A 21,208-nucleotide genomic window follows, 5' to 3' on the forward strand; every position below is an offset into this window, starting at 1 on the left:
AAAAACTGGGCCCCAGGAGAGATGATACACTCATCATAGCGGTTTTCATGACTATCAACAGTCATATCAACAGTAGTGCCGAATATAGAAAAGAACATGTATATTCCTGTCCCCAGTCTTTTCCTCTACTCCCAATTTGTCTTCCATGTTATGAGCACACAATTCTCTTCTAAAAGGCAGATCTGACCACTTCACTTACATCTTCCATCAACTGCACCCTCCTGTTATCTACACTGTTGGATAAGTCAGAGTTCTTTAACATTACAATACCTTGGAGACCCTATGTGTTCTTGCTCTGCCTCTGTTTTCAACCTATCTTGCTCTAGTCCCATGTACACATTAAGAGTCTGTGTGATCCCAAGCCTCTGTTTGATCTTTCCTTGCTAAATGCTCCAAGTTGCTCTTTGCAGTTTCTCATTTGCTAACCCTATGTTCTTTGCTTGGAATGCCCTTTGCCTTTGTCTTCAAGTGGCACTTTTCTCTTTGACAGGGTTTAAAGTTAATTTTACACATCACCTCCTCTACCAAGATATTACTGGCTCCCAGGGCAGGGTTCACTGCTGATCCTCTGGGTTCCTGAAATAAGTAGTTCTAACCTAGTGTTTATGCCTACTCCAAGGGGCAGGGGAAGTGCCTTATTCTTAGTGATAGTCATAAGCACACAGCGCTGACTTTGATTTCTAATAAATATCCAGTGATGTTTAATAAATGCTACTGTATGCAGATGCCTAGTAGGTAATGATCAACATTAGCCAAAACTTGAGATTCCATCTCTGGTCTACATTTATGTATAAATCTTAAGTAACATTATAAGAGTAAGATCAACCTAAAGAGAAGGTATGAGAAGAGAAGAGGACTTAGAATTGAGCCATGGGGAACCGTGACTTTTAGTGCAGGCAGAATATAATAAGAAGGAATAATAAGAGAAGAAGGTTGAAAATGGAGGTGTATCATAAAGTGAACAAGAGTGAGGAGTATCAGAAAAAAGAGGCCAAAATGAGCAGATAAGGAAAGGACTCAGTGTCATCTCCTGGATTTGAGAGTTAGAAAGTGATTTTTCTGAAGGTGATTTTTGCTGAAGCAACTTCAGAGGAATATTGGAACAGAAATATAATTATAGCAAAGTGGACAGGAGGTGAGAAAGTAAGGCATTTATCATAAACTGTTCTTTCTAGAAAAGTGATTAAGGTGGTAATAGAAGGAAAATAGGGGCAGGAGAATGGAAACAGGTTTATAGAAGCTGGTGGAAATTCTCCTGAAGCAACCAATGGAGCAAGTCTTTGAGGAGACAGGAGGGCAGAGAATGAAGAGCCTGAGTCTCCTCATTGTGCACAACTCAGGATGAGAGCCAAGTCCCTTGGCACAGGTGAAAAGACTTCATGACGTGGCCTTTTCCTGCTACCCCAGCCTCCTCTTTACAGTTCTTCCTTTCAGATTTCTACTCAAATTTCAATCCTGAATCATCTGAAGTTCCCTGAACATGTCATGCTATTTCATTTAATCCTTGAATTCATTTTCTATCTGCCTGAAAGAGTACTCTACTACCCCCATCCTAACCCCAACCTAACTTGCTCATCTTTTAAAGTACTCTCTGTTGGGTCTTTCCCTTTACTTAGAAAAACAACAACAACAACAACAACAACAACAACAAAAAAAAACCATCATGGAGGGCTGGGGATATAGCTCAGTTGGTAGAGTGCTTGCCTCACATGCACAAGATCTTGGGTTCAATCTCAAGCACCAAAAAAAAAAAAAAAAAAAAAAAAAACCACATTATGGAGATATTAATAAATTTATATTGATATCAGTATTAAATTTACCCCAAATGTACAATTTAATAGTTTTTGGTATATTCAGAATTGTGGAATAGTTACTATAACCAATTTCAGGGCATTTTCCTCACCCCTGAAAGAACCCACGCACATTAACAGTCACTCCTAATTTTCTCCCAACCTCCCACCCCATGCAATGCCATTCAGTTTTTGACAGGATAAATTTGTCCCTCTCCTGAGTTGCATTTTTGGTCTCAGTACTTCAGCATTTATACTTTTCACTCTATTCAACTTAGTTTTATATATATCCTCTTTTAGAACTGAGAACTCTTTGAAATTCTCCTTCAGTGTTTTTTCCATGAAATTCACCTCCCATTTTTACAGCAAAATATTTTTTCAAAGGAAGGAAGACATTATTTGAATAAATAAAATGTGTACATAAAAATATTAAAACCCCCAGAACTCTTGCACTTCTTACCATGATACACAAATCAAGCATTTATATTAGTTGTTTAGTTTCTGTCTATCAGACCACAGAGAATCTCTCTAGATGAAGTTAGCTAAGTATCTTTTTCAATGGCTTATAATTTAATGTAAAAATACTGCTTTTTCATGTTCAAAAGTGCCCCCAAGAAATGGAGAGATAGACATGTGATAGACAGATAATGTCAGAGGAAAAAAAATTCTATTTTTTCCATACTTTTCCTCCACCAGCAAAGTGAACGTAGGCACCTTTGTTGGGAGATTTTAAATCTTTGCAGACATTCTCCAGATGTCTGCCTGTGGTTTTAATGAGATTGTTTGTACAATGAATTTGTTTTCTCTAAGGGTATACATTACACCTACTATGTTAAAGACATCCAGCTAAGTTTTAGAGGGATTTTTTAAAAAACCAATTTTTAATTCTTGCCCTCTGGGAGCTTCAGTTCTGCACATGACTAAAAAAGATCATATTCTTTGAATTTGGCTTTCTAATAGGAAAGTTAGAACACAATGACTTCTGCATTGAATTTATTAACATCAAAGTCGTGTCCAATTTTGGAGTCTATAAAGGGTTGATAATTTTGTCCAGCTACATTTTACTATTTTTTTTTTTCTTGGAGACATAGACTGGAAGAAAGGCTTACATTTAAGGAGTTGGGTAACATTCATGCACAGAGCTTTGATTTCCAAGCTTGTCTTATGAAATACATTACATTCAGAAGGATTTGAGTATTGTACTTTGTGGACAAATTCATAAGCTATTCTGCAATGTATGCACTCACACATTTTTGCATTTATGTGTTCAAACATTTGGTGTCTGAGTTTTGAGCTCTTTTAATGGGAATGGGAGTGGTCTGAACTTGCTTGGATGTCCAAGTGCCTCCAGACAGAAAAATGCAGAAAATGGATTACCTCCTCAACTCAAGGGAAAGTCCGATTCCTCTATGGTACATAAAGCACACCCTGTCCTCCTCCTGATCCTCACATTTTCATTCTCAGTGGCTGTCCTTCTAAAGGTGATAAGCAAACTTTCTCACCTCTTCTTGTCCCATCTTGTTTTCATTTAAAAATATTTTTTTTGATATTTTATTTTTTAGTTGTAGTTGGACATAATACCTTTATTTTATTTATTTATTTTTATGTGATGCTGAGGATTGAACCCAGGGACTCGCATGTGCTAGGCAAGCGCTCCACTGCTAAGCCACAACCCCAGCTCTCTTGTTTGCATTTTAACCAATGTCTTTCAACAAGTGCATAAATACTTTGATTTTTGATTGGTTCACTGAACATTTTGTGTATATTCAAGTATAGTGCCACACATTATGGTTGTTTACCATTCATCTAATTTTATAAATTTCAGTTTAGGGCTTGAAATCTCTGTTTTTCTGTCTCTTTCATTTTACAGTCACACCATTCACTTACCATTTCAATCTTCTGGGGTAAGATTGCTTGAAACTTCGAGATTCTCCCCAACCTTCTCCGGCACTCAATTTCATGCCCACCTTATGCAGAGTCTATATTTTCTTTCAGGTTATCTCAAACTTACTATAAATTTGGTGAAAGTCAGTCCAGCCATTTTAATATGTTCAGTATTACAACCACAGAAACTTTACTACACACACACACACACAAAAAAAAATGTATGTAAATATGGACTAATTTTTAATAAAGCCCAGCTGAGAGGGTTTACTATTCTCATCTTTCAGAATAATTTTATTAAATTATTAAATGGGTCCGTTTTTAATCACTTTTCTGCATGTGAAAAGTCAAGAGCATTTGACATTTGTGTTCAAATTTCTTGTCACAGAATAGAACTTGCAAGGCTTAACCTTTTAATGAAGTGTCTTTGTGATGGATTGGGACTTTCTCAAGAAAGGGAAAAGAAGGGAGTAATGAAGCTTCAAGCAAAACCATTAGTTTCTATTTAATTTAATTTAAACTGATACCAATGAATATGAAGACACTAAGTCTTGCATGTATTTTTCCTGGGGCAGGAAGAGAAGTGATAGATAAGGGAGAAATTGCCAAGCCTGTTAGGGTTTTCATAAGATTCTTCCCTTTGTTTTTTATACAGGATGAAGCAATGAGACACATTTCCGAAGGCTGTCATGGGGTCCTGTATCTTAATCTATCTAACACAAGTATCACTAATAAGACGATGAGACTCCTGCCAAAGTAATGTTTGTGTTGTTTGTATTATCCTCCCCCCGGGCCCAGATTGTTTTGGCATTCCCCAAAGGCAGTGCTCCCTTTACCAACACCTCACTGAAGTGGCACTGCTGTTTTGCTAAGGGACTTCTGCTTTCAAGTCCCCAAGCTGGTGACAGCAATCTTCTCGCTTGGCAGATGCAGTTTGATCAGGGGTATTCTGTCCTGGCCAGTGGTTTTGTCCCTTTTTATAGCAAGGTGCCCAATAGCTTGAATTTGACCTCACCTAGCTCTTTTTGGTCACCCTTTCTGAACAATGAACGTTGGCCCCCAATTCCAGTCTGGTATTGGGAACTCTCTATAATACAACCTAACATCCTGCCTCCCTAGACTTTGAGCACCACTGTCCCAGGTTCCCTGTGCTCTGGCTACCTCTTCAAACCTGAATCTGACAGTTGGTTTTTGACTGTGAACTATTGACATCCCTGGGCATGAAATGTCGCTTCTCCTCAGCCAGCATTTCTTTGGATGAGAAGAGACAGAATAACATAAGAGTTGACAGAGTATTCAAACTTACTACAAATTAATGCCACTCATTATTCTTTATTTGTGTTATGGAAAGAAAAATTAGGAAGAGTATACAGCCCCTGGGAGACATTCAAATTTGACTTTGAGAAACATTTCTTAAACTACTGTGAAAGAATAAACTATTTTAGAGCATATAACTTTTTGAGATTCTTTGAAAAACAGCAATGAGACATTTGGAAAAGCTTAGAGAAAATTCTGGGTGGTAATTTTTTTTTTTAATCTTCTGACTGTAACCATTTTCCACAAATAAGCAAACCCCCGAAAAAGTGCCACCATATTTTCCATTTATCCCGTTAATTGAATTACCATGTTTTATTTAGTCAAATCTATGGAAACTTCACTTTGAATTTTCTCCTAGTACTTTAAACATAGTCTTCCCTTTTCTAGGCATTTCATATACATTTACTTGTTTTGTTTTTTACTCAAATATGTAATGAATCTAGAACTTATATTATTAGTAAATGAATGAAGCAGATGTTTTGAATCAGGGGTCAACATATATGTTCATATGGCTCAAGGCCTGCTTTTGTATGTAAAAGTGTAAAATTCTTGGTCCATAAGCCAAGAATAGTTTTACACTTTAAGTACTAAATAGCTAATCAGTAATCCAGCCTCATTTATTGACTATGAAGTGGTATCTGGTTCTTCCTTATATACCTAAAACTCTTTTGCAGGCAATAAATTTTTAAAACTCATCCTTTTCTAATATTTAATCTCATATTACATTATGGCCTTGAAGTTGTTGATGTCCATTGTGTCTCTGATGAAAATCCTTTGGAGTGGTATACTGTCATACAGCCCTTTCCATCTCCATGTTTAGTGACTTCTTGTTGATAGCTTGCAATTATTAGTTAATTCGGAGTAATCCACACCATGGAAAATGACAAATATTACAAATCAGTTCTTGATTTATTGTTTCGCCATTGCTTATATTTGAGAAAGGGACAGAAAACAACAATTAATAAAAGCAGATTAAATTTAACAGTGTGTCAGGTCTGTAGTAACAATATTGTAAATAATAAAAAATGGAGGAAATACTTATTTCAATACTTTAAAATTATTAACTGATTCAGCAAAGACACTACTCATGTCATTGATGGATGAGTGAACTACGGACAGACATCTTTGTCTAATCCTTAATGTAAATAAATGTACTGTAATCCATATGGAGCTAAGTTCATTCCTTGATTGCAACTATTGGTGGGTTGGCTCCATTTGTAAGAGTTTGGTAAAAGTCAGTGAAAGAATCAGTAGATTCAGATAATTAAATATAAACCAGAAACTGATTTATATTTTTATAATATTTAGTTTTCCTATCAGGAACATAGTTTATTATTATTTTTTCAAAATTCTTAAGTCTCTCAATACAATTTTATTTGTTTACATAGGTTTTATTTTGCGTGAAAATTATTCTTAAGAGTCTTTTAAATTGTTATTGAGAATGGTAGTCTTTCTGATTATATTTTCCAAATGGTCACTTTTGAACTTCAATATGAGATGCAGGTATTTTTTAAACTTTTTATTTAATTGATTTCTTTCCTTTTAAAAGAAAATGATCAGGGCTATAAAATTATTTCTATATAAATATACAAAATTATATAAAAATAAAGATAAATATATAAAATTATTTATAAATAAGATTTTGGGCAAAGTCCACAAGATTTGGTAAATATTATTTTCATTTTCTAAACAAACTAGTCTATATTTGCTTTCCTCTTTGACCCAAAAATTATTTAGAAGAGAATTTTTGGTCTAAGTGGTTGACATTTCTTTGATTAAGGTTCTGTTTTTAATTATGCACTGTAGTCAAGAAATGTGGACTGAATTATTTCTACTTTTTAGAATTTATTGAGATTTCTTGGTGGACTAGTTATAATCAATTTCAACAAATCATCTATGAATGTTTAAGATAGTTTCTTTTTGAGAACAAAATTCTGTATATATGTGTGCATATATACATATACCTTCTTGATATGTCATGGTAGAATAGTGATATATTAGTGGCTTATTACAGTCAACCTTCTAAATTTATTTTGATGTTATTTTATTTATTAAGGTTCATAAGTATCACATTTCAATATAGATTATAGCTTTTATTCACATGATGTGATATTCTTTTTCCTGGTTGTTTCTTTGTCATGAATTCTTTTAAATCTACTATTAAATAGTCACCTTTGTTTCCTTTCACTTGTCCTTTTTGTGGAAAAACTGTATATATTCCCATATTTTTAACTTTTGTGTTATTGGGTTATAGATTTGTTTCTTATATGCAGCACATAGTTAACATTGCATTTTAAAAATTTTTCCTCTTTGCCTTTTAAAGAAGACAGTTTAAAAGATTAATATTCTTGTAAAAATTGAGTGTGAGGTCTTTCTTTTACCATCTTTTTTTGATTTTTCTATTACTGCACTGTACTTAGTGTTTCTATATCTACTTTTAAAACAAAGGTGTTTAAAAGGTATTATACATTCTGTTAATCATGACTTTTGCTATTCACTTAACTTTTAATATTGATTTTTAGTGTTTTACATTTAATATCATAATCATAATTACAATTACTATGTAACCCCAACAAGTTAGGCCATTTATTGGAACTGCTCTTCTCCCTCAGATTCCTTATTCTTTAGTTCTTATTTTTGATTCATCCTATGATGACCAGAGATATAATTTTAAAAACTCTTTTCTTAGGAAAGATGCATGATTGTTAGAATTTCAGCCATTGATCTCTGAAAAATGACTGTTATCTTAGAAGATAAACAACAACTTCTCCTGGTATATGATTATTCAATCATATCCCTTATTTTATCTTTAAAACTCTTAGGTGTTGCTCTATAAACCTTGATGTTTCAGACGAAAGAGAAGTCTAAAAGCCAGCATGATTTTTTTTTTGTTAGAGAAGGCAAGCAGAGGGCCAGAATTAAGGGCCCTCCTTTGTAACTTATTTTTTTCTACCAAGATGTTTCCAAGAGTTTCTTTTTCTGTGAGAAATTAAAGACATTTTCCAAGCTTAATTGTGTTCTTTTAATTAATTTCTCTTGGAACATGGTAAACTTTTTGAACATTCAAACTTGAACTTTTTTTCTCAGCCCAAGAAGACAAAATTCTCTTTTTAATGCTTCTATTAATTTGTTTAAGGTTCATCTTAAGAATCCCCTTTTATTTTTATATTTATTCCTGTTCTTTGAAGCTGCCATATTTTTTCTCACAATTTTTGTCTATATATGTAATTCACTGCATACTGCTTTTTCTATATCAGTAATTCTTAAAGTGCATTCCAAAAACAGCATTGTTCAGGCAAACATTTAAATCCTGGATGGGGTGGTGGGTAGAAGGTTGTACTGATTTCTGTGGCATAAATAGTCCCATTGTGGCCAATTTTAAGCCATAACAAGATGTCATTTAATGTAAACTTGGGAGATGTTAAAAAAGTTCAACTGGAGCTGGCACAAGCCAGCTCCAATAACATCACTGTGGGAGGCCCCCCATGAGGATCCCCAAGACCCTTGCAGAAGTTTTTTAAGGTCCTCTAACCCTTTGATTTAGAATTTCATTCAGGACTTTTCTTTAGACATTCCATACTAAAGTATATAAATATAATTATGTATATGTATATATGAATCTCTGTTTCTCTACCTGAATATATGTGTTAATATGTATATAAATTATTTCTACTTTTTTAGATTTTATTCATATTTCTACATAGAATAGTTTAGTAACGGTACATACATAATAGTATAGAGAGAGAGAGAAGGAAGAAGAGAGAGAGATACAGACAGAAAGAATATTATAAAATCCATATATGAAAAACTGAATTTAGAAAGTTGATGATTTGAGAGTGGTTTATATCACATTACAAATTAAGTTCTTTTCAACTTAAAAATATTTCTCCAATCATACATTTAGATAACTTTTTTCTCTTAGGGAAATTTAATATAATATTCTAGCTATGCATAACTCCTTAGGGATGTTTGTTTTACAAATAAAACTATACTTTATTTGGCAATAGATAGAAAATAAGAATTTTATTTAACTTCTAGCTCTTGCCATTAAAAGAATGTTATGCAAAATAAATGCTTCTTAATACTGATTTTTTTTTTTTGGTCATATGGAAAAAATATACACTGACTTATCTATGAAAAAAATATATTTCGTAATGATTTTCTATTTTTTGCTGTTTTCCATTGTTTCAAATGTGCTTGGATATGCAAAAGTGTTCTTTAAACTATAAATAACCAGAAAAATGGTGGTTGTTGCTGCTGTCATTCTCTTTTCATGCCCTTAGTACTTCTTTCCAAAGAAATCCTTTGCCAGAGGAAAAATATAATTTGTTTGGCCTTTTTGGCCACACTGATTTGTCATCTTTTATTTGAATTTTTTGCCTCACTTCTTTAGAAACTTGCTTAATTTTCTAAAGTTGAAACTGAGGGCTGCCCACAGTCCATGCCCATTTCAGGAAATTTTCCCCCTCTATTATTTCCTGAATTCAACCCTTTGTAGTCATTCCTGTTGTCACAACCTAGGTGGCACTCTCAGCTCCTTATTTGGCACAGCATCCTGCTGGTCCCACCTCCTGTTTTTCTTCCCTACAATCTGCCCTACTTTGTGCCCCAAGAAGGATCATACTAGAACACTCTTCTTATTGTGTCTACAACCTTCCTTAACTATCTCTTAACATTATCCAGTCAAATGAACCTGCCTAAGTTTTCCAAGAGAAGCCCTTAATTCTGGCCCTCTGCTTGCCTTCTCTATAGCTGGAAAACCTTTCTGCTTCTCTTTGCTAATCCTTAGCCTCAAGTCATGCCATCTGCCCGAAGTGCAGTGTTTTCTCCTCTCTCTACATTCTAATAGCCACATTCATTCACTTATTCATCACATATTAACTATGTACATATGGTTGGTAGTACAGTCATTATGATCTGTGTTCTCTGCACTCCCCATTCACCTTTTTTTTTCTTTCACTGAGTCTGCCATGCTGACCTCTAACTCCTGGGCTCAGGTAATCCTCCCACTTCAGCCTCCCAAGTAACTGGGACTATTGGCATGGACCACCATGGTTTGCTTGATCTTTGTCCCTTAATATGCTGTAGTGGAGTGGTGTCTAATTATTTTTCATATAGATGAATCGATCCTTTCTTTGGCTTGAAACTTATTGTCAGGGGTTATCATTTTTACATACCATTTCTTATTGTCAGGGATTATATAGAGTACCCATGAAAGTGGGGCAGACAGAGTAAGCCCTTGTCCTGTCTGAACAACCTCAAGTTCACCCTGTAAGAAAGAGTCTGTATCACTCTACTTAGATTTTCTGCAAAATTCTATTTCTTGAACCTGCCTCTGTGAAACTAAAGAGCCTAACACTCCACTCTAAAGAATCCACATGCAAATTATCTCTTTTACAAACTTGGTCTTGTCTTAGTGATTTTTAAGAGAACTTTTCATTAAAATACATAATTTTACATTCCTCAGGTATTAAAGATTTAAAGTCAAAACACTTCAATTCTTCATAGGAAACAAAGCCAGAAGAAAGGAGGAAAAAAATAATCTCTGTAGTTTCTACAAGAATTGTAGTTTATTACATATAGTTGTAGCAGAAAAATAAATAAACCACAAAGAGAAAACCCATCCCCCAATATGAAAAACTTAAGTTATTGAATAATTAGGAAAAGATTTAAAAAGATTGGAAACACTATGCCTCAAAACGGAGTTAGAGTTGTCAGATAGTCTCTGTGCTGGGAAAAATGTTGAACCAGACCTTACTCATGTAGGAGACATATTTCTTTGCCAAAATCCTTAATAAAAAGTATCACTATTGCATAAAATTTGCCAAGTGTGATTTCACTATTAACTGATATTTTTCCCATCTCCAGCAGCTTTAAGTATGCCACATGTAAATCCCTTGACAGCTGTATAGGGCCATTCTAGATTCCTGTACTTTGCTTGCACACTCAGGGTGGTTTTCATGAGGTTCCATTTTGAAGACAGCCATCCAAAGCCATTCAGCCTAGGAACTTATTTAGGAACTTATCTTTTTTCTAAACTGGAGATTTTCAACCTGGGGTCAGTGCACCCCCCACCCCCAGAGGATCAGGGATGAAATTTACAGGGTCCATGTATTTTGAAGGGGGGTGGGGAATTCTCTCTTATTTTCATTAATCTCAAACTGAAATGTAGATTAAAAAAATCAGAGTAGTATTAGCAGCTCTTGGGACATTTTCCCCCACATAAATGTAATACAGAAGAAAGGAGGAAAAAATACACTCTTCTCATGTTATAGTTGTTACACATATTTTGAAATACCACTGACACTCATCACTACTTCACAATCATAGTAGTTATTAGAACTACCACTAGCTCTTGTTATTTAATTTATTAATAAAGAAACACATATATTACTGTTCTACCCATTTGGTTTTAAAAATGTTTTGATAATTAGATATTTCAATATAATTGGCTGCTTTTTAATCTTATGTATTTTGTTTTATGAATTAAACAACATTATACTAAGAAAGAATCTTAGACCTCACTATACTGCCAATGGTGTCTATAACAACAACAACAACAACAACAAAAGCCCCTTCAATTCTCATTTTTCTTACTTGTTAACTAATGACATGGATTTAAGTAAATAGAAAAATAGGCTTGGGCCAAGGTGTAGACTCAATGTGACATCCCCTAAACTGTTGAAATCATCTATAAGCACCACTCTTGTCAGATAAGTATCTATGCCATTAAATGGAAGAAACAGTACAAACTCCATAAAAACTTACTATGTGGTTTTATTTGGGGGTAGTAGTAGCAGTCATAACAATGCATATATTCTCAAAGCTTCTACAATGTCCCCACTGGTTTTAATTGTCAAAATCACCCTCAAGCTACTACTATTACATTTGTGTTCTCATTTAATTGCATACTTCTAAAGGCAAAGAGAGGATGGGATTACGTTCTGTGTTACTGAGGGTGAGTAAAGCTTGTGGCCCCACAGTTGGTTAGGATAAAAAAAAAAAATTAGAGATGAAATTCTTATCACTACTTAGCAGACAGGGAAACAATCTCTGAGAGTTCAGTTGCAGAAAGTATCAGGGCTAGGACTGGAATCTGGTTTGGTCACATTCCACAATCTGGTATATTTTCCGTTGTGTGGCGCTGTCTACCCCACTACTCTTTTCTCCAAATCAGAGATCTGCAGGGTTGTTAGAAGTGACAAACCCCACCCCTATGTTCTTGACTTAGTTGAATCACAGAGTTGAAGGGAGTAGAAGAGAAAGTGGACTTTGGCCTCACTTTTAGTCCACTGGGGGCGGGCCCTTGGGGAGAGGGGCGAGTCTGCAGAGGGTAGCACTGTCTCAGTCTGGGCTTCCCTCTCTCCCTGGCGGAATCTCCTGTATACAACCATTCCTGGAGAAAAAAATTATGAATCAAATAATTCTCTGTAGAATAGGAATCATTATAATATATAGATGTGTTTTTCAGATTTTAGAACTCTGATTAATAAATGGTCCATACTTTTATATCTTGTTTTCCATTTGGGGGAAGTAGATTTTATTAAATTAATTTGTAAGCTTTTAAGGGGCAGAGAGGCATTTTTCTCCCCACTTTCACATTTGCTGCTAAACTGTTGCAGATCATAAACCAAGAGCAAGTTGTTAATTCCATTACAAAAGCAGGCAGTAGTGGGAGTTCTTGCACTTCTAAAATACACAGAGTGTCCTCAAAATGTGAGCCCTTACACAGTAGTATAAGCTCATCCTAATTACTCTCCTTTTTTTCTGGAAGCTCTCATTTTGGTCAATGGGGTAATGCCATGTTTCATTTGCTTCAACTCTGTAAGATTGAGAGACTCTGATACAGTTTTTATCTTTTTCATGTATTGCCCACTCATTTGCAAGCTGTTCTTCTTAACCTATGTTTCAGTTCTGTGTAGCAATGTCTTTTTTTTACAATTTTTAACTGTAATAATAAAACTGTTACTTATAAAAGCATGCATACTTAAGTCTATGTCTATATTTTTCAAACCAATAACTTATCAGATCCATTTAAAGAGACTCTTATGTTCTGTTTCGCCTTCTTTCCCAAATCCTCACTCTCACAGAACAGTTCGCAGTTTGTCTTTGTAGACATTTTTTCGTATTATTTTGTTGCTCCAAAGCTAAAACCTAAAAACAACAATAAAGCAAACCCTCACTTTTGGTTTCAAAAACAAACTAACTTCCAAACAATATGAATGCAATCCCCCTCCCCCACATTGCCCAAAAAAGCTTTATCCCAGTCAACTTTCTTAAAAATCTAGCCAAATATTTTTTTATTCAGTTCATTTAAAATGTAATTATGCATTATTTGCTATAAAGGTCTCCTTTAATTATAAGAAGAGAGTGAACTATAGAGTTAAACTGTTGAACCATCTGCAAGGAGAAAAAATTAATCTACAGTTTTAGTTCTCTTTGTCATAGTGGCTTAAGAAAGATGTGAGAGAGCAGCTGAAGTATAATTCTTTTCCTTCCTCTCTTTTCTCACTCTGTCTTTTCAGACACTTCCACAACTTACAGAATCTTAGTTTGGCTTATTGCCGAAAGTTCACGGACAAAGGTTTACAGTACCTGAATTTAGGGAATGGATGCCACAAGCTCATCTATCTGGACCTTTCCGGCTGCACCCAGGTTTGTCTTTTAGTCTTCTCTTTCCAGCAGCAGGCGACGTCCTCCGGAGCACAGGCTGCATCCAGCTCTCATGTTATACTAATGCTGTGCACGGTCCGCAGCACACTCTTCAGAGGTTTTAAATTACATGGCCACAGCTGCTTAAATTTTCCCCAGGATCACTACTATAGGCTCTTGGCTTCCTTCCACTAGAGTGTCACATCGACAAACAGGCAAAGCTCATTGGATGATGAAACAGACCACTTCTGTGGAGATACTCTGAACACAATTCTAAGACCAGAGTCCAGATCTTGAAAACTTAAAGTTGCTACTCAGATACAAACAAAGGAAAACCTTTGGGTGAGAATTTGCACAGAATTCCTGAAAAGCTAATAAACTCCAACAGTTTTTTATTTGTTTGTTTGGTGGGGGGTGGGGGGGTAAAATCCCACAGGGGATGCATGTGAGGAAGGAAATGTAACAATTGCAATTTTGAAAATTGCATTACATTCTTGGGTTCTACGTGGAAAAATATTTTAAGTTTGAGGAAACAGGGTTAGGAATGTTGGGCAGAAAGTAGGGTAAAGTTGTGGAGAACGGACCACGTGCTGTGGAAATAGTTAATGCATCATTGTTAGTTTCTTCTGCTCTAATTTTGATAGATCTAAGCCATAATTTTTTAACTTATTTTCTCCCTGTGTGTTTTCTTGGTATTGGTATCATAGTCTGTTTCTTATTCCATATGAACAACATAATAGCACAGGTAAGAACTAGCTGAGATATTGATGCCTACCATTTATTGAGTTGTTACTATATGTCAGGCACTGGGTTGAGTGCTATACAGATAAGATTTCCTCCTCGTAGAATGTGGCGAAGTTTGTATTTATTATTTCTACTTACAAATGGAGTGGTTGACTAACCCAAGGTTGCACAGCTGGTGAAAGCTCACGACACTGGTACAATTACAAACAACTTTGGTGGATACCAAGCAGGCAGACCATGGTTTCTTGATATATTGGATATAGGGGAAAGGAGGGGATGATATTAAACTAGTATTAAGAATGTCTAGATTAATTTTCTCTAAAACTTGTCCACTGATGTGTAGCTTGCTAAGTGTCAACATAGACCACACTTGACTACCAGCTTGGCTGAATTTGAGACAGTCTTCTTTCTGACCTCCTTTTTCTTAGAGCATTCCCTTTAGAAAACTTGAAATTGTAAGAATTTGAAAGAATGACATTCTTTCTCTGCCTGCTTTGAGATGTAAATCTTTTTTACAAGCAAGAAACATCTTGCTTTTAAAAAAGCAAGGACTTGGGAGCACTCCATTTGATAGATAATCATCAAAGAAGATAGTACCCTATCTTCCAGTTTCTGTGGGAGGATAGAAGCCTAACTTTGCTGGGCACCAGTTAGCAAACACAGATGGCCTATTCATAGAGGAAAATATTTGCAAATTCAGAGATAAGGTAATGTGCTTGACAAATTCCATTAAGCAACCTCCCTTCAACCATAATTCCTCTGGTGCTTTTATACTAGCTTACTCCAATGCTGAAGACCCCTCCTACAGTATAAATTGCTTCCTTATTTATCTCCATTCCCACAAGCTTATTGAAGCAGCAGCAGCAACAACAACAATAACAACAACAACAACACACACACACACACACACACCCTAGGGATAAATAGTTTTAGACACATAAAATTCTCAAAGGTTTCATGTCTGTTATCCATTACCCAAATATGCATGCAAAACATACATCAAAACGTACATAGTTTACCTTTACATTTTGAGCCAATATTTACAATTTTGGAGTTTCTCTCTCTCTCTCTCTCTCTCTCTCTCTCTCTCAATCTCTCTCTTTCTCTTTCACACACACACACACACACACACACACACACACACGACTTTTTAAAAGGAAAAACTAGCTGAATTGGGCCTGCACCCCATGTGACAGCAACAGGCTGGAGCTGAGTCAGTCTCACCCTCGTGAAGTGGATCTTGATCTCTTTAGAGTGCACCCCTCTCAGCTGCTCAGCAAAATCCATGCATGCATTTATATCTATAATGTAACTGCTTAATTCATTGCCTGCCTGAATTCCTCAGTATTTAAGTTTGGTCTAAATGTGTAAAGAGGAGAATTCTTCTCCTAGTTGTGCCTTAATTTTGTATCATTGCACAAAACAATGTTAATTTCTTTCATTTACCACATTTCCATTTTCGTTTGTTTAATTCAGTAGAAATTTCACTCATGGTGTCAAGCACTGTTTTAGGCACTGGGAATTGAGCCATATGAGCCCAATTAGACCCACTGGAAATCAGAAATGAGCTTGTTATGAACCACACAGATCATAGTAACAGCCATTGCTATTGCTTCACAAAGGACCGGCGAAGCTTGTAGGTTACTGCTGCTGAGGAACTTCTCAAGTCCTGAGAGGAGGCTCCAGCACCCACCTCCCCAATTCTGAGCTCAAAGATTTTGATGATTTGCAGATTTTTAAGGCTTTCCCCTCTAAGTTAGAGGTTCTATCTTGGAAACTAAAATCTACTTTCTAAGTTTGGAGTTTTGTACTTGCAAGTCATGTGTTAATATAGCTAGCCAAAGAGAAAGGCCCTAATAAGAAAATGACTTGAGAAGAGAAGCTTTGGCTGGTGTTTGTTGAGTGCCTGCTGTATGCTGGGCACAGTGATGGGTAAAACAGCATTCCTGTACTTTAGGAGTTCAGGATTAACATAAAATATGCCAAGGATGAAACTTTAATATAGTCATTGCTGCCCTGAAAAAGGAAAAAATTATTTATACAATATTGTGAAAGAATTGTTACCAGACTTGTTGGAAAAAATAATAGATGATGGAGAGCTGCAAGGAAAAGTGAAAATCAATGACATATGTTTTAGAAATATTCTTCACTCTTTGGGAATTATGAACACTCCAGGTACATGAAGCAATGTCACTGATTTCTAACGAATGCCAGCACTTATGCATTCACCTGCATACTGTCATCCCTTGTGAGGTTGAGATAGGCTTCTCTTCACTTTCTTTTGCTTCAAAAACTCTCCCCTGTACTTGACCTCAAAGCAGGGGAAGGCCCCTTTGTCATTAATCCTGGCAAACTTCTAGTCTTACACTTGTCACCTTGAATTATCTTTTCTTTCAGAGCTGGAGTGCTCTGAAAGAAATTTTCTTTATAGTGTTTTTTTTTTTTTTTCAGAAGAAGGAGGAAAATGAGATTTATTTTATTTTAAAAACTGATTTAAAAAAATAAATTAGTTGAACAAATTTAATTCATTTCCTTTTATATTTACCATTCCTTCAGTATTTTAGTTTTAAAATACTAGCTTATGCCAAAAAAAGTTTTAATAACATATTTAAACACAACTTGGAAAGCACTTTTAGAGACACAAATGATTTTATCATATAAAGAAAGTACCCTGTCCCTGTGTGCCTTAGTTATCTATGGCCTGGGAGACATTTGGCAACAGTGAGTTCATTGATTTTGATCTCTACTTGAAGGAATGATATGTGGTCTGACTCACGGTAGACATTTGTCAGATGTTTATTGGATACTTGACTTCATGTTTAGTTCAATAAGTGAAACTAATGATCATTGTTTGAGATGATAATTTTCCTTCTCATATCATACTTTGCTTCAGGGTGCCACTCCTCTCCCATCCCATATGGTTCTGGGGGGCTGTCATTCATAGCACACTCAGAGCAGCACAGCAGGGTAATCCAGAGCACAGGTTCTGGGTACCTGCATGTTAATCCTAAAATTGCCTTTTATTAATTATGGAAATGATGCAGTATATCCCACTGTGTACCTAAGTTTCCTTATCTATGAATGGAAAAATACTAATACCTACTTCTTAAATGTGTTATGGTAATGAAATGATTTGATATAGTTAAGATGCTTAGAACAGTGACTGGTACATACTAAGTACTTAGTCACCTTAGCTACTATTATTATATTTCTGGTATAATTATGTTTTTCATGGCTACTGGTCATTTGGTCCAGGCCTAGCTGATCATAAATTGTATCCCTAATGGCTGGAATTTGTCCAGGGAGGTTATGTGACCCTAGCAGAGCCATTTAGAATTTTCCAGGTACTTAAAATTGGGGGAATAGATTCTGTGCTCCCTGAAGTTACAGAGCCTGGAGCATGTAAGTTGAAGCTGCTTTGTGGTTCTCTTCCTCAGCAACACGGGAGACAAATTTTATCTGCAGTGGAAGAGAATGAAGCCATCACAAAAAAGCCAGTCTTTGAGGGGGAGATGATGTGTTTGAGGAAAGGTAACAGGTTGTTTAACTGACCTTTTGGTTGGAGGCTCCTTTTTAAAAAATTTTTTTTTCTTAGTTGTAGTTGGACACAATACCTTTATTTTATTTATTTATTTTTATGTGGTGCTGAGGATTATAACCCGGCATCTTGCACAACCCCAGCCCCTGGGGGCTCCTTTTTTTCCCTCTTCTACTTAGTCTAGCTTATGTTGGGTTCCCATTACTGCAACTAAAAGAAATGGGTACAACTCTGGCAAGGGTTTCATTCTTATTTGGCTTTCAGTTGGTGTTAAAAAGAATATTTATGGGGTTCAGGTTGTGGCTCAGTGGTAGAACGCCTGCCTAACATATATGAAGCACTGGGTTCAATCTTTAGCACCACATAAAATAAAAAAATAAATAAATAAAGTTTAAAAAACCAGTATAGATTTTAAAAAAAAGAAGAATAATATTTCCAGTTGGGCTTTATGGATCGCCTTGTTCAGGAATAAAACTAAAGTTTAAAAGAGAAAGTCGTGAAGGTTTCTCATGGCTTTTCACATACTCATATTCTATAACCTAAACAAAGTTGTTGTTTTGAACATGTTTGTGACTGGCCACAAAGCAGTCCTTATCACTTCAGAGACTGATTAAATCTGCTTTCTGTTTTTCTGGTGGTTGGGACCTAATAAACAAATAAACTTCTCTAATGAATTTTTTAAGTGAGTTTTGCCATACTAAGTTTTCCCAAAATATAACATATAGACAGAAAAATGGACAGAGTACTATGAGCATTCATGTACATGTGTTTTGGTGAACACAGCACATATTTTTGTTGTGGGTACACAGAGACTTCAAATGACTGAATGGTCAGGTGTATGTATGTTCAGCTTTAGTTGATATTGTTAGTTTTCCAAAGTGGTTGTACCAATCCTAGTGACATTTTAATGTTTTAGAAAATAATAGAGATGTGATTTCTGCAGGAAGGCTGATGCTGCAGCTCCTCATGCTTACTCCCCATATTTATCCACATCATTTATTTTCACAGCAACACTATTATTAAAGTGTTTTACAAGAGGGGTAGGAGAACAATTTTCAAACCCAACCAGAGTGGGTTTCTGTGCTGAGCACTCTTTCTTCCTCAGAATCTAGCAGTAAGGATTTATATCATCTTATATTCTCTTTCACAATAAGTAGTTTCATTACATTTCCCTTTTCAAATATTCTTATAAGACTGCCAGAACCCAATAAGGAGCTCCTATTGGTGACTATTTTCAATAAAAGAAATTTTAAAAAGATAAGTTTAAGACTTTTATGTTTCACTGAGCATAGTGACACAAGAGGCTGAGGTAGGAAGATTGTAAGTTTGAAGCCAGCCTAAATAACTTAGTGAGACCCTAAACAACTCAATGATACTGTGTCTAAAATAAAAAATAAAAAGGACTGGGGATGTACTCAGTGGTAAAGTGCCCCTGGGTTAAATCCCTAATACTATAAATAGTAAATAAAATAAAATAAAAATTTTGTGATTCTTCTGCAGTGTTGTACAGTGGAGAAAAAAATATTCAAGAGAAGAAGTATGACTAGGGATTTCTATTTTATTTCATATTGGATTTCTTTTGTTAATTTTAGAATTTAGGTACCAAGAACACATTTACTCGTATTTCTCAGTTCAGGCATCATCTGTCTCTGCAGGGTGCTGCTCTTGTTTTATTTATTTCCTTCTTTTCCCTCCCCCCATCCAGGCCACTCCTCTGATATGTTTTATGTATTTCCTAAAATCTCTGTGTATTCTAATATTCTTATACTGTTGTTCTCTGTGTTAGCATTTTAAGTCTCATAAATTATGTTATGCCAAAGTTCTTGTTTCTTACTTCTGACAATATTACTGAAATTACTTGATTAAGTCATCTCCTGTTCTTTCCAACCTCAAAATCAGAGAGAGCCCTTGGGTTCAGTCCTTGGTTCACTTTCCTTTTCAGGCTACATCTGCTTCTTTGAGAATTTCATCCTATCTTGTATCTTTTTATCACCTACAAAAATAAGCATATATATATATGTGTGTGTGTAAATGTATATATATACACATGAACATATAAAATCATATACACATATACACTTATATATTTGCATACATATTTATGCCCATATGCATATCTACACACATATTTGTGTATAATTTATGTATATATAAGTTTATTGTATACTTTATAATCTCATATATATGAAAGAAGTCCAACCCAAACTTCTTTCTCAAATTCTGGACTCATACCTTAAAAAAAAAAAAAAAAAAGTCTAAAAATAACTCCTTGCTCCACCACAGCCTTTCCCATTTTAGTTAATGGTAGCTGCATCTTTATAATTGCTTAGGCCAAAAATTTTGGTCATCTGTTATATATTGAATTGTGTGTTCCCCCAAAATTTATATGTTGATATCCTAACCACCAGTACCTCAAACACAGGTCACTGCAGATGCAATTAGTTAAGATGAAGTCATCAAGTGTGGGCCCATAATCCAATATGATTAGATGTCCTTATAAAAAATAAAAATTAGACAAGGACTCAAGCATACAGTGAGAACATTGTGAACATGAGGACAGTCACCAAGAAGAGAGGCCTAGGAACAAATCCTTTCCTCAGAGCTCTCAGAAGGAGTCAAATCTATGGACACCTTGATCTCAAATCTCAAGCCTCCAGAACTATGAGAGAATGAATTTCTGTTGTTTAAACCCTCCAGTTTGTGGTATTTTCTAATAGCAAATGTTACCCTTTAATCACTTCTTCAACCCCAATTCCTTTCCTTCCAACATCCATTCTGTTAGAAAGTCCAGTTGACTCTTTTTTTAAAAAATATTTATTTTTTAGTTGTAGTTGGACACAGTACCTTTATTTTATTATTTATTTTTATGTGGTGCTGAGGATTGAACCCAGGGCCTCACACATGTTAGGTGAGGGCTCTATTGCTCAGCCCCAGCCCCAGCCCTCCAGTTAACTCTTCCAGCAAAATCCATCCAGGATCTGACCACCTCTCAATGTCTCTACAGCCACCACTCCAGTCCAGGTGGCCCTGTATAAGTGTGCTCTCATCACAGTATGTAGAATTATCATTTTGAAACCCAAGTCAATGTCCTTCCTCTGCTCAAATACCTGGCAAGGCTTCCTGTTGACTCAATAAAAGAAAAGCCTTGGAAGGACCTAGAAGGCCCCATGTAATCTGCCTTGTCCTCTAGTTGCCTCTCTGACATCATTTCTCTGACTCTCCTTCTTGCCAACTTTGTTCCAGCCACATTGGCTGTCTTACTGTTCTTTAAAAAAAAAGCGGG

The 21,208-nt window shown here is 35.5% G+C and overlaps 2 protein-coding genes across 2 annotated transcripts in view; one reads left to right on the top strand and one right to left on the bottom strand.

Moving 5' to 3' along the window:
• The window catches only part of Lrrc17 (leucine rich repeat containing 17), a 30,093-nt gene extending 16,203 nt beyond the window's left edge, over window positions 1-13,890 (bottom strand). Inside the window, exon 1 of the mRNA XM_015488383.2 lies at window positions 13,587-13,890. The gene's annotated coding sequence lies outside the window, so the exon portion shown is untranslated. The remainder of the gene's footprint in view (window positions 1-13,586) is intronic.
• The window catches only part of Fbxl13 (F-box and leucine rich repeat protein 13), a 195,833-nt gene that overhangs the window by 97,831 nt on the left and 76,794 nt on the right, over window positions 1-21,208 (top strand). The window contains exons 11-12 of the mRNA XM_015488382.2: window positions 4,330-4,430; window positions 13,517-13,646. Coding sequence (XP_015343868.1) covers window positions 4,330-4,430; window positions 13,517-13,646 — 231 coding nt within the window. The remainder of the gene's footprint in view (window positions 1-4,329; window positions 4,431-13,516; window positions 13,647-21,208) is intronic.

The sequence above is a fragment of the Marmota marmota genome, unplaced genomic scaffold, assembly GCF_001458135.2.
Source record: "Marmota marmota marmota unplaced genomic scaffold, marMar, whole genome shotgun sequence".
NCBI lineage: Eukaryota > Metazoa > Chordata > Mammalia > Rodentia > Sciuridae > Marmota > Marmota marmota.